At 41.3% G+C, this 14,678-nt stretch overlaps 1 protein-coding gene across 2 annotated transcripts in view; it reads left to right on the forward strand.

The window, feature by feature from the left end:
• Positions 1-14,678, forward strand: part of PARP4 (poly(ADP-ribose) polymerase family member 4) — a 125,666-nt gene that overhangs the window by 70,815 nt on the left and 40,173 nt on the right. For both annotated transcript variants that reach the window (XM_070409358.1, XM_070409357.1), the window contains exons 22-27: positions 6,354-6,549; positions 7,745-7,812; positions 8,398-8,585; positions 11,134-11,233; positions 13,311-13,481; positions 13,979-14,059. In XM_070409358.1, coding sequence (XP_070265459.1) covers positions 6,354-6,549; positions 7,745-7,812; positions 8,398-8,585; positions 11,134-11,233; positions 13,311-13,481; positions 13,979-14,059 — 804 coding nt within the window. The remainder of the gene's footprint in view (positions 1-6,353; positions 6,550-7,744; positions 7,813-8,397; positions 8,586-11,133; positions 11,234-13,310; positions 13,482-13,978; positions 14,060-14,678) is intronic.

The following is a 14,678-nucleotide window of genomic DNA, read 5'->3' on the forward strand; positions in this document are numbered from 1 at the left end:
AATGAACTGGCTCTAAGCACTATCAGCTATGGGACCCCCTGGAGATAAGGCCCGCCAAACATATAAAAATCATTCATATAATTGGTCAACATATAAAAATTAGTCATATTTCTGTACACTAACATTGAACTTTCTGAAAAAGAAATAAAACAATCTATTTATAGCAGCATCAAAAACAATAAAATACTTAGGAATAAATTTAATCAAGGAGATGGAAGATCTGTACACTAAGAACTATAGACATTGATAAAATAAATTGAAGAAGACACAGAGAAATAAAAAGATATCCCATGATGGAACCACAAAACACCATGAATAGCCAGAGAAATCATGAGAAAGAAGAACAAAGCTGGAACTATCACACTTTCTGATTTCACATTATACTACAAAGCTACAATAATTATAAAGACACATAGACCATTGGAACAGAATTGAGAGCCCAGAAGTAAACCCATGCATATACAGTCAATGAATATTTGACAAGGGAGTCAAGAATACTCAATGAAGCCAAGACCGGTTTGGCTCAGTGGATAGAGCGTCGGCCTGTGGACTGAAGGGTCCCGGGTTCGATTCCGGTCAAGGGCATGTACCTGGGTTTCGAGCACATCCCCAGTGGGAGATGTGCAGGAGGCAGCTGATCGATGTTTCTAACTCTATCTCTCTCCCTTTCTCTCTGTAAAAAATCAATAAATATATTTTTTAAAAAAAGAATACTCAATGAAGAAAGGATAGTCTTTTCAATAAGTGGCTTTTGGGAAAACTAGGTATCTATATACCTTTTGAAATTGGACCCCTATCACACCATTCATAGAAGTAACTCAAAATGGATTGAAGGCTTAAATGTAAGTTCTGAAACTGTATAACTTCTAGAAGGAAACATAGGGGGAAGCTCCTTGACATTGGTCTTACTAACAAGTTTTTGGATGACACCAAAAACACAAGCAACAAAAGCAAAAATAAACAAGTGGAACTACAAAAAAGTTTCTTCTACACAACAAAAGAAACCATCATCAAAATGAAGAGGCAGCCTATGCAATGGAATAAAATATTTGCAAACTACAGTCAAACCTCAGTTCTCCAATGTCTCTAATCTCAAACAATTCTGTTTCATGGAAAAAATGTCTCAGTTGTTGACCAAAACTTCAGTTTTGGACCTGACAACCCTTTCATACCTGATACCTCAGGATGGCAGAAAGTATCTCTCAGACAACAAACAAAGGAGAGAATGCTTTTGTTGCTGGTGAACTCATTGGCACAATTTTAAAACAGAAAGAGGCCATCAAGTGCGCTAATGTAGCTACGGGTGTGAAAGTGCTCACAAACCAACAATCACAAGCAATTGAAGAGGTAGAAAAACTGTTGTTGATTTGGATAAATGGAAAGCAGTTAGCTGGTGACAGTATTTCAGAAGCAGTGATGTGTGAAAAAAAACAAGAAAGATTAAAACAAAGAATCACTTGTGGGTCCTGGAACAGATTAATTCCATTTACATTATTTCTAATGGGGGAAAATGATTTGGTTTTTTAACAAATCCACTTATTGAACAGATTTCCAGAATGAATTAAGTTCAAGAACCGAGGTTTCACTCTATATATATCATATGAGGGGTTAATATCTAGAATATGTAAGAAACTCATACAACTCAACAGCAAAAACACTAATAATCTGATTTAAAAATAGGCAAAGGGCCCTGACCAGTTTGGCTCAGTGGATAGAGCGTTGGCTGGCAGACTGAAGGGTCCCAGGTTCGATTCCGGTCAGGGGCATGTACCTTGGTTGCGGGCACATTCCCAGTGGGGGGTGTGCAGGAGGCGGCTGATCGATGGTTCTCTCTCATCGATGTTTCTGACTCTCTGTCCCTCTCTCTTCCTCTCTGTAAAAAATCAATAAAATATGTTTTTTAAAAAAAATAGGCAAAGGACTTGAATAGACATTTTCCCAAAGAGGACATACCAATCGCTCATAGGTACATGAAAAAAAATGTACAACATTACCATTCAAAAGGGAAATGCAAATCAAAACCACAAAGAGATATCACCTCACACCTGTTTGAATGGCTATCATCAAAGAGACAAAAGACAACAAGTGTTGGAAAGACAAGTGGAAGAAAAGGGAATTCTTGTGCATTATTGGTGGGAAGGCAAATTGGTGCAGCCACTGTGAAAAACAGTTGAGAGGTTCCTAAAAAATTTTAAAATAGCACTACTGTATGAAGCAATCACACTTTGGGACATAGATCCAGAGAAAATAAAATCACTATCTCAAGGAGATATCTGCACCTCAGTATTCATGGCAGCATTATTCACAATAATCTAGACATGAAAACAATCTAAGTGTCCCTCAACAGATGAATGGATAAAGAAAAAAATGAGATAGATAGTTAGGAGTTATTCAACCATAAAAGAGAAGGAAATCCTGCCATTTACAAAAACATGGATGGACCTTGTTAAATGAAATAAGTCAAATAAAAAGACAAATACTATATGATCTCACTTATATATGGAATTGAAAAAAAGTTGAGCTCATAGAAACAGTTGAATGGTGGTTGCCAGGGGCTGGGGGTAGAAATGGGGAGATGTTAGCCAAATGGTACTAACTTCTAGTTATAAGATGAACTAGAGGCCCAGTGCACAAAAATTTGTGCACTCAGGGGGGTCCCTCAGCCCAGCCTGTGCCCTCTCACAGTCTGGGACCCGTCAGGGGCTGTCCACCTGCTGGCTTAGGCCCGGTCCCCAGGGGATTGGGCCTAAGCTGGGAGTCAGACATCCCTCTGGCAGCCCGGGAGTCCTCGGGGGATGTCCACTTGCCAGTGGGGAGCAGGCCTAAGCTGCAGTCGGACATCCTTAGCGCTGCTGAGGAGGCAGGAGAGGCTCCCGCCACCACTGCTGTGCTGGCAGCCGTCAGCCTGGCTTGTGGCTGAGCAGAGCTCCCCCTGTGGGAGCGCACTGACCACCAGGGGGCAGCTCCTGCATTGAGCGTCTGCAACCCTGGTGGTCAGTGTGTGTCATAGTGACCAGTCATTCCCAGTCGTACTGCTGTTAGGGTCAATTTGCATATTACCCTTTTATTATATAGGATAAGTTCTGGGCATCTAATATACAGCATGATAACTATAGTTAACAATACTGAATTATATACTTGAAAGTTGCCAAGAGAATAGATCTTAAATGTTTTCATTACAAAAAATATATATAGTTATATGAGGTAATGGACATGCTAACTTACCTTATTTTGGTGATCATTTCACAATATATATATGTATGAAATCATCACATTATATATCTTCATTTTGCACAGTATTATATATATCAATTGTATCTCAATAAAGCTAAGGGAAATTTATTTTAATTTTTAAAATTGATTTGAGAGAGAAAGAGAGGTGGAGAAGAGAGAGAAAGAGAGAGAGAAACATTGATTTGGGATAGAATCAAAGATGGCGGCATAGGTAAACACCGGAGACTGCTGCCACAAACAACCACTTCAAAAATACAACTAAAAGACGGAACGGACATCAACCAGAACCACAGGAAGGCTGGCTGAGGAGAGACTCTTCAACTAGAAGGAAAAACAACAGCATTACGAGGCTCAGAGGAGGCGCAGTGTGGAAAATTTAAAGGTACGGTGGTGCGCGCGTAAAGCGGGCTGGTGGCCAAGGGCGAGGTTGTTGTTTTCAATCAGGAGGGAGTCTCAGACTCTGGGCTACAGATCCGGGCGAGTCTCTAGGGACCCAGACTCAAACGGGAGAAGCGGGACTGTCTGGCTACGGTCCCTCCGAGGTTTGCAGCGGTTGCTGGGACAGAGAGGCAGAACCCCTGGGGACGGACTGAGAGCAGCCATAGCTGCTCCCTCCCCCCCGCCCTGTTTGATCCCGCCCCGCCCAAGCCCTGCGCAGAGCCATTTGCCGGATAGCCTCAGGCAAAGGCTAGATTAGCACCTCCCCAGAGGACAGAAGTTTTCCACACAGCTGATTCTCACAGCCAGTCGACCTGGTGGTCAAATCCCTCTAGTATTAACTACAACAATTAAGGCTTAACTAGAACAAGACTGTGCACAAAGACCACAAGGGGGTGCACCAAGAAAGCATAAAAGATGCGGAGACAAAAAAACATGACAGAAATGGAGGATATGGAGCTAAAAATCGCAATTTTGAGGGCTTGCAATAAACTTGAGCAGAGCCTCACGAAAACTAATGAGACCCTCGATGCTATGATAAAGAAACTAGAAAGTAAGCATACATGGTTTGAAATAAAGAATATTATACCCAATAGCAGACCAGAGGAGCACAAGAATCAAACCAAAGATTTGAAATGCGAAGAAGCAAAAAACACCCAACTGGAAAAGCAAAATGAAAAAAGAATCCGAAAGTGTGAAGATAGTGTAAGGAGCCTCTGGGACAGCTACAAGCGTACCAACATCAGAATAATAGGAGTGCCAGAAGATGAGAGACAGCAAGATATTGAAAACCTATTTGAAGAAATAATGGCAGAGAACTTCCCCCACCTGGTGAAAGAAATGGACTTACAGGTCCAAGAAGCGCAGGGAACCCCAAACAAAAGGAATCCAAAGAGGACCACACCAAGACACATCATCATTAAAATGCCAAGAGCAAAAGACAAAGAGAGAATCTTAAAAGCAGCAAGAGAAAGAGACTCAATTACCTACAAGGGAATACCCATACGACTGTCAGCTGATTTCTCAACAGAAACTTTGCAGGCCAGAAGGGAATGGCAAGAAATATTCAAAGTGCTGAATACCAAGAACCTACAACCAAGATTACTTTATCCAGCAAAGCTATCATTCAGAATTGAAGGTCAGATAAAGAGCTTCACAGATAAGGAAAAGCTAAAGGAGTTCATGACCACTAAACCAGTATTATACGAAATGCTGAACGGTATCCTTTAAGAAGAGGAAGAAGAAAAAGGTAAAGATACAAATTGTGAACAACAAACATGCATCTATCAACAAGTGAATCTAAGAATCAAGTGAATAAATAACCTGATGTACAGAATGAACTGGTGATTATAATGAATCAGGGACGTAGAAAGGGAATGGACTGACTATTCTTGGGGGGGGAAGGGGAATGGGAGATGCGGGAAGTGACTGGACAAAAATCGTGCACCTATGGATGAGGACAGTGGGTGGGGAGTGAGGGCGGAGGGTGGGGCGGGGAACTGGAAGGAGAGGAGTCATGGGGGGGGGGGGGAAGAGGAACAAATGTAATCTGAACAATAAAGATTTAATTTAAAAAAAAAAAGAAACATTGATTTGTTGTTCCACTTATTTATTCATTCATTGGTTGATTCTTGTATGTGCCCCACCTGACCAGGGATGGAACCTGCAACCTTTGCTTATTGTCACGACACTTTAACCAACTGGGCAACCCGGCCAGGGCTAAGAGAAAATTTTTAAAAATTGAAATTTCCATGATAGTGGTTGTACTTTAAGTATTGGTTGATTAATAAAATAAAATATAATTATGTATATTTTAGTAATCACAGTAGTATCCATATTCCTTTTAGAATAGTACATTATATATGTGAGAAAACACGTATTACTTATTCATTCTGCAGACAGTGTTCATACCATATAAATTTCTAGATATTAATTATATATTTATTTTTGACCTCTAAGGGGTTTATGGACTATATATTAGAAACTCCAGTTCTCACATTCTACTTTTTATTTGAACTCCTATTGTTGAATAAATCTTACTCTTTTTGTTTGTATAGTATCATCTTACCTGGCTAAAAATGTTTTCAAATTTTACAAGAAGAACTTTTCCAATAAAAATGACACATGTTTATGCCAAATTCTGCAAACCCTAGCTCTATGTATATCTTGCTTTGTACATTAGAGAGGTGCCTGAAATATTGGTAGCACATAAACTAAATTCTCTTCCAAATGTCACAGCTGAGCGTGGTAAACCAATAACCCCTTCAGTCACAGAAATAAGCACAATTTAATTCATCTTTTCTGTAAACATGGGTTTTTGTACATGGGTTTTAAATTAAACACACACGTCTACATTAGTGTGTTTATGTCTCACCCTATGAGGCTTGTAAGATTTCTGTGCCAGCTGTTCCATGGCAAGTGGCACCTTCCCACTAGAGTCAGAGATCTGGGGAGAAGCACTGTGCCTTAGCCCAGCGGGTCTTCACTGGTTTATAGGGGGCCATTCTTTACCCTCTGTTACCCTATCCCAGTCACATGCCCATTGTTTAGAGAGATTGTGTGGGTGGGTTTTTGGATCAAAATGTTGTGGTCTTTTGACTCAAAAATGCTTCCCAATTTGAACAAGCCAGACCAGTTTAAGTTATGAGACGTGTCAATCCAGCGCCTTTTTCTCCTTTTAGGCCTGCATGCTTGTTTTCCATCCAGATCTTGGCATCGCCCACCCCGATATAGCTGAGGAGAATGAAGTGATTATTTGTCTCGACTGCTCCAGTTCCATGGAGGGTGTGACATTCTTGCAAGCCAAGCAAATTGCCTTATATGCACTGTCCTTGGTGGGTGAGAAACAGAAGATAAATGTTGTCAAGTTTGGCTCAGGTGAGTGCCCTTTGACTGGAGTCCACAGTATGCTTCCTCAATATCAGCATATTCACGGGTAGAGGTGACATCTGTCAGCATCCCTGACTTCACCTTTGGAGTGTTCGCACATAGCATAACACAGTGTTCAAGAACTCCTACCCGGCCCTAACTGGATAGAGCAACGGCCTGCGGACTGAAGGGTCCCCAGTTCGATTCTGGTCAAGGGCATGTACCTTGGTTGCGGGCACATCCCCAGTAACGGGTGTGCAGGAGGCAGCTGATCGATGTTTCTAACTCTCTATCACTCTCACTTCCTCTCTGTAAAAAATCAATAAAATATATATATTTTAAGAATTCTGACCCAGGCCCCTGGGTTCATATCCCAGTTCTGCCACTTACTAGCTCTAGGTGTCACTTTGGGCAAGTTACTTGAACTTTTCATGCCTCTGTTTCCTTATCTGTATTTTGAGGGTAATAGTCTCTACCTCACAGTGTTGTTATAAGGAGTAAACTTATATGTAAAGGATTTGAAACAGGGCCTCATTCATAGTCAGTGCTATATAAGCATAACAGTCATTATCAGCTAAACCAAACACAACACCGTTGTTGTGATGAGTATGAGGGTCCTAAGGATATGGACAGAATATTTGAAATGAGCACAGTAGTAGAAAATTTATAAGGAATAATCTCAGCAAGCAGCAGATAAGCCTATTAGAAGACAGGTAATGCCATTTGCAGGTGGTGGGGGGGCGGAGGGGTGGGGGAGTCCAGGGCCATCTTAACTGCCAGAAGAAGGCACTTTAGAGATGAGAGAAGGACCACAGAGTGGAGTGAGAGGATATCATGTCCTATTGGTTCTTCTCTGTTAATGTAGCAGAAGGCCCAGCCCCTGCTACATGAAGGAGCCAGGGTTTGCCACTGCTGGAGGCATAGGTCATGGAAGGAGAATGTGTACCTCTGGTGGCCATACTGCCAGTGCTATAATGATACCTGCATCAGACTTTACATAAGCAATTTCTACAAGACAGTCTGCACACATAATTTGACTCAGAACCTTTTGCACAGTCAAGTGCATAGTTCGCACTAGAATTTATTATTTAAAGAAATATTGTAGTGAGTTTTTATATGTTAAAAATGATCAAATATTATTCTTTGTTAGTGGTCAATAAAGTGAATATTTAACGGTAGCACCTCACACCAATCTTATTTACAGGTTACAAGGAGTTATTTTCATTTCCAAAGTACATCACAAGCAATAATATGCCAGCTGAGTTCATTATGGTGAGTAAAGGCATTTTCCTTTGTCTCCTGATCCTGTTTCTATCCAGTTCTAGTGGTATTGCCCTGGAGATCACTGTCAGCAACCCCCAGTCCTTCCATTTTGTATGTTGGTGGGCTCTTTTATTTGACTGGTAAAATCAATATGAAGTCATTGAAGAAAATTTGGAAATTAAAAAGGGTAAAAAGAAAAAAATCACCCATAGCCCCACCACCCAGGTACAACCAGCATTCACAGTTTTGCAGTGTTTTCTTCTGTCCCTTTTTTTCTTTAAGTGGAGCAAGCTCAGAATAACCAGTCACCACTTTAGTCTAGGATGACAGGCCCAGGGGTGTTTGATGTAATAGTTCTTTGAAAACCATTAAAAAAGCAGATAATTGCCAATTAATAATATTGTAGTTACTGTGTGAAATGAAATAAACTCAAAGGATGTAAATGTAGTTGTTCTACAAATGTGTAATTAGGGAAAAATACCTTTTCACTGACGATACTTCTAAACTCTCATTGAAAGACTTGTTTTGTAAATGACTAGAGTAAATAGTGAATATCCCCCAAAAGGGGTAAATAATTTTTCTCATTTCTTGCAGTCTGCCTCACCTACCATGGGAAACACTGACTTCTGGAAAACACTCCGATATTTAAGCTTACTGCCCCCTTCTCGAGGGATACGGAACATCCTCCTCATTTCTGACGGTCACCTCCAGGAGGCGAGCCTGACTCTGCGGCTTGTGAAGAAGCATGTGCAGCACACCCGGCTGTTCTCCTGCGGTGTCGGGTGAGTGGGAGCTTGTCACCGTGAAGGCCACAGTGAGAGGCAGCCTGCGAACAGGCATCTTGTTGGCCCGCACAAGGTTCTTGGCAGGTGTGACGTTGACACTTGTGTATAGAGGTGTTTAGGGTACAGCTGTGGAGCTCTGGGCTGTGAGCCAGACTGCCTAGGTCTCACCCCCCAAGCTGGCCACTTATGAGCTGTGACCTTGTGCAACTTGTTTAATCTCTATACAATGAAGGTGTTGATGCAAACACTACTTTTTTTTTCTTTATTGATTAAGGTAAATGAACTCACGTATAGAAAGCACTTAGACTACACTGGCTCATGGCAAGTCCCAAATCAATGTTAGTGTTATTTTGCATAAAAATCCAAATTTCCAACATATTGAGAAGCCCATGGTAGTTTCTGACAGGGGGGCTGAGGGAGTCTGCTGCCTCAGAGGCCCCATCTAGCTGCCCTGCTCCTCACGACACCTTTCTGTGAGGTTTTGCATTGTCAAACCCTGAGATGTACAGAGAATCTTTCCCTGGGGAGGCTAAACCTGATTGTTGGAATTAACCTCCTCCCAATTACAGTTAGCTTTCCTGGTTGAACTGAAGCATATGGTGTAAATATAAGGAAAACACCAAACTAAAGAGGCTGGACTGGTGTTTGCACGGAACATGCCTGTCCTGCACCTCCCTGTGCTCTCCCCCTATCGTCACCATCCTGGCAAGCGGTCACCAGGTTTATCCTTCCCCACACTGTGCTGTCCTAGGCCCCTGGGCTTCTGCAGTGATCTGGGGCCCTCAATGCCCCTGGATGGCCCTTCTTGCCTGCACAGAGGGCTCTTCTCTCTGCCCCTCCTCAGTCCCAGCTCCTAGTCCTGTTCTCTGTCATCTGAGGCCTAACAGGGCATCACATTCCAACTAGGAAATGTGTGCAACCCATAACTAACTCCTCTAGGAATTGTTCCTAACAGGACTTTACCCGAATAACTTGCACCTGTGGACACTGGGTGGCCAGCCATAAGCCTGTCACAGGGAGGGGTCTTCTTCCTGCCTTAGTCAGCACTCTATTTCATCTTCCTGGTCCCAGCAATACCTGCCTGCTCCCCGCACTGTGTGTTGGGCCCCCTGTGCTGTGATCGGGTTCAGACACCGCAGTGCAGAAAGCACTGTGTCTTTGCTGAGGGTCTGTCATGGGACGGACCCAGCTCAGCTCAGGCTGCAGTACTGTGTGTGGGATACAGACAGACAGACAGACAGCAATCCAGAACCTCAAGGGGAGATGGGGTCCTAAGTGCCAGGAGTGAAAGAAAGAGGTTTTGAAGGGATGACTGTGCTGGTTGACATGACCCAACCTGAGGGAGCTGGAATTGTTACTGACTTTCTATCCAGTTTTTAGGATCTTTCTAAATGTTCCTGCCTCGTTCTATATATACTCACTTGTGTTCAAAAACTCCAGCAAGCCGAAACCGGTTTGGCTCAGTGGATAGAGCGTCGGCCTGCAGACTGAAAGGTCCCAGGTTCGATTCCGGTCAAGGGCATGTACCTGGGTTGCGGGCACATCCCCAGTGGGAGATGTGCAGGAGGCAGCTGATCGATGTTTCTCTCTCATCGATGTTTCTAACTCTCTATCTCTCTCCCTTCCTCTCTGTAAAAAATCAATAAAATATATTTTAAAAAAAAAACAAAAAAAAAACTCCAGCAAGATGCTGTGAGTTCTCCAGGAGTAGAGACCCTCCCGCCCGCCATTGTAACAAGTTGTCCTCAGAGTCCACCCACAGGAAAGGTTCCAAGTAGCCTCATTAACTGATGGAATTTATAAAAGACAGATAAACTCCAGCTGAAGGAGTTTTCTAATCAGTGTTGTAATCACCACCAGTTAAATTTGAGGGTTGAAAACAAATCTGATCTTTATCATAGGCTAAAAAAATGTTTCAGAGATAACTTTCTTAAGCTCTTTTTCTGAAAAGTTATTGATCATTTCTTTAATATTTCAGGAGGAAACTATTTAAAGTCATCCTTCATAGGTGTAGAATTATTATCCAGAGAAATTTAATAGGACATTGTCATGTAAATGTCAGATTATCTTTGCTAGAATGAGAGTCACTTCTTTATAGCTTTTGCTATCTAGATGTGGATCAGATTTCAAGATTAGACTTTATTAACACTTTTGCCAGTTCTTGGCCTTTGGAACCAATTCAGGTAGCTTTGACACTCCTTGAAAAGAGGTTGATCTTTGTCAGTATTTTGGTACCTTTTGGGGGGTTTTCAAAATCATCTGCTCCCTCCCTTTGGTAAATCAAAGTTAAGAATTTCTGCTTTTATTCTGTTGTGAGAGAGAAATAAGCCCTCTGATGTGTGGGAGCTTAAGCTTCCCAAATCTTGTGATACTTCATACTGTCTGCCATCTATTTTATCTCCTGAACCTTAGCTAAAGAAGAGTAAATTCTTCTGCATGTAATGTCTTCTTTTGAGTTTTGAACTGTGTCAACCTTTTTAACTACATGGACTTCTAAAATGTTTCTACAATTTCTTTTAAAATAATACCTGTGAAATGTGATCAGTTCCACAGCAAATCGTCATATCTTAAGGACTCTGTCCCAGTGTGGTGCTGGACTGTTTGAATATTTTAACTCAAAATCCAAACATAGTTGGAAAAAACAGGTACGTTTCTCAAACATCTTATTTCTAGTCTTATGTTTACTTGTGGAAATGTTATCTTTGTACAGATCTATTGATAGTAAACTCTGTGTTTTCATTAATGGAAATGGGAGCTAGAAAGAGGCAGATATCACGGTGTGCCTCCCACCCTTGGTGACCACTGATCTTCCACCTGGCAGGAGCACAGTGGGAGCAAAATTGGGTTATTCCCCTAGCTAATAGTTTGATTTCTGCTCTATAAAGTGTCGTGGATTAATTTTTTTTAAAATATATTTTATTGACTTTTACAGAGAGGAAGGGAGAGGGATAGAGAGTTAGAAACATCGATGAAAGAGAAACATTGATCAGCTGCTTCCTGCACACCCCAAACTGGGGATGTGCCCACAACCAAGGTACATGCCCTTGGCCGGAATCGAACCTGGGACCTTTCAGTCCGCAGGCTGATGCTCTATCCACTGAGCCAAACCGGTTAGGGCAATGGATTAATTTTTAAAAGTGAAGTATTAAACATGTTTTGATAAAATTAAAATTTTTTCAAACTGTAAGAGAATGTTTATTTAGAAAGTCACAGAGGTAGAAGTGAGTGGCAGGAGAACTGGGCTCAGGAAACAAGCCACAGAGGCAAAAGAAGGGCCCACGGAGCTTAGGAGAAAGAGTCAAGGAAACTTGCCTTTAGGGGAGAAGTGGAACAGAGGGGAGAGGTGTGGGCATGCTCCCGGCAGGGAGAGTACCTAAAATTAATTTTTATTGTGGTAAAAGATACATAAAATTTACCATTTTAACCATATTTAAGTGTACAGCTCTGTGACGTTAAGTATATTCACAATGTTATGCAACCATCACCACTATCCATCTCCAGAGCTTTTTCATCTTCCCAAACAGAACTCTGTCCCCATAAAACAACTGCTGCCCAGTCGGTGTGGCTCAGTGGTTGAGCATCGATCCATGAATCAAGAGGTCACCAGTTGGCTTCCCGGTCAGGGCACATGCCTGGGTTGTGGACTCAGTCCCCAACAGAGGGTGTGCAGGAGGCAACTGATCGATGTTTCTATCTCTCTATCCCTCTTCCTTCCTCTCTCTCTCAAATCAATAAAAACATTAAAAAGCAAACAAACAAAAAACAATAAATTCTGATTCTTCCTCCCCCAACCCCTGACAACTACCCTTGTACTATCTATCTCTACAAAGTTGACTATTTTAGATACTTCATATATTTTGAAATTATACTGTATTTGGCCTTTCATGCCTGGCTTATTTCATTGGGCATAATGTCCTCAATATTCATCCATGTTCTAGGATGTGTCAAAATTTTCTTCCTTTTTAATGCCTGAATAACATTCATTGCCTATATCTACCACATTCTGTTTATCCATTTGTTTGTCAGTAAACATTTGGATTATTTTCACCTTTGGCTATTGTGAACCATGCTGCTATGAGTATTGGTATACAAGTATGGTTTGAGACCTTGATTTCAATTATTTTAGGTATATACCCAGAAGTGGAATTGCTGAATCATATGGTAATTTTATATTTAGATTTTTAGGAATTGCCACACCATTTGCACACAGTGGCTACACCATTTTACATCTCAGCAATGTACCAGGGTTCCAATTTTTCTATATTCCAGTCAATCCTTTTTTTCCATTTTTTGTTTTTATAATAACCGTGCTAATGGGTGTGCAGCTGTATCTCACTGGGGTTCTGACATGCATTTCCCTATGACTCATGATGTTGAACATCTTTTCATGTGCTTATTAGCCATTCATGTCTCTTCTTTGGAGGATTGTCTGCTCAAGTCTTTGTAGGATTAATTTTTATAACTGGAATCTACTCCATGCCAGAGCTGTATATTAGTAATTAACTAATGCAATAATTTTAGGATGTTATGTAGATTTAAATTATGTGTTAGTGCTGTTATTAAAAATTCTACTTAAAATCTTTTTGGAAAGTATCCTCCAGCAGGAAGGAGGAAGGAAGAAAGAGCCATAGGTTTCAAAGGATAGAATGTAAAGTTTAAGTGTTCAGTAACTATTTTCTGGATACAGCATTGAAAGAGAAATAATTCTTCTTTTACAAATAGATAGAAGACCAAATGACTCGGTCACGATCCCCGAGCTGCCACTCGATCTCCGTGAAGTGGCAGCAGCTCAGTCCATATGCACCTGAGCCCCTGCAGGGCCCGGCCCAGGTGCAAGCCTTGTTCCACAATGACCGGCTCCTGGTCTACAGCTTTATTCCTCATTGTACTCAGGTAAAGAGGCACACAATTTGTTTTATTGTGGGAAGAGCAATGTATTTTGCTAGTAATTTTTCTGTTTTTACCCCTCTCTTTCTTCCCTAAATCATAATATGCTGACAAATTTTCTCTTTCTAGGAATACAACAGGTAGTTAACCAGGGCCCTGGAGAGCCTTTTAATTTCCCTTGAAAAGAGAGGAAATCACTGACCAAAATACTGTGCAGTAGAGCCGTAGACAGTTTTCTCAGTGGTTAGAGCATCGGCCTGCAGACTGAAGGGTCTTGGGTTGATTTTGGTCAAGGGCATGTACCTGGGTTGCAGGCTCAAACCTTGGCCCTGGTCGGGGCACGTGTGGGAGGCAACCAATCCACATGTCTCTCACATCCATGTTTCTCTCTCTCTCCCTCCCTTCCAATCTCTCTAAAAATCAATGGAAAAAATATCCCCAGTGAGGATTAATAAAACAAAACTCCAAAAAAGCTAATAAGGAATTTTCTTTTTCTGTTTCAGGCAACTCTATGTGCATTAATTCAAGAGAAAGAATTTTCTGCAATGGTATCAACCACTGAACTACAGAAGACAACTGGAACTGTAAGATTCCAAACTTAAACTGTAGACCCAGTGCTTGAAAGCTAATAATAATTTTACATTTTCATATAGAATGCTCAGTGTGTTTCCTTTGTTGTTGCTGTTTTTCTATGTTGAAATTTCAGTCAACATAGAAACACTTCCTGTCAGTTTCTAATGTAGCAGTTCTTCATCTGGGGTTCTTGATTTTAGATGTGTCCATATGGACATGAATAACTACAATTAAATTTAGTATTTTATGGATGAAAATTTTTTAGGGAGCTTCTCATAGATGTCCATGACTCAATAAAAGTTAAGTACCACTGGACTACCTATGTTATTTTAAAATAGTAAATAACAGTAGTAGCCTAAATAAAACATATTTATTGAGGCTATGTTTGTTTTTTCTACTTTTGGATTAAAAGCAAATGAGCCATGGCCAGGTGCTCATTGGTTGGTTGGTTGGAGTGTTAGTCCGTACATCAAAAAGGTTGCTTGTGGTTCAATTGTGGGTCAGGGCACATACCTTGGTTTTGGGTTCTATCCCTGGTTGGGATATGTACGGGAGGAAACCAATCAATGTTTCTCTCTTACATCGATGCCACTCTCCCTCTTTCTCTCTCTTTCTCCCAAGTTGGTGAAC

Source organism: Myotis yumanensis, unplaced genomic scaffold, assembly GCF_028538775.1.
Source record: "Myotis yumanensis isolate MYYU_CA2020_CCGP unplaced genomic scaffold, mMyoYum1.0.hap1 SCAF_3, whole genome shotgun sequence".
Lineage (NCBI taxonomy): Eukaryota > Metazoa > Chordata > Mammalia > Chiroptera > Vespertilionidae > Myotis > Myotis yumanensis.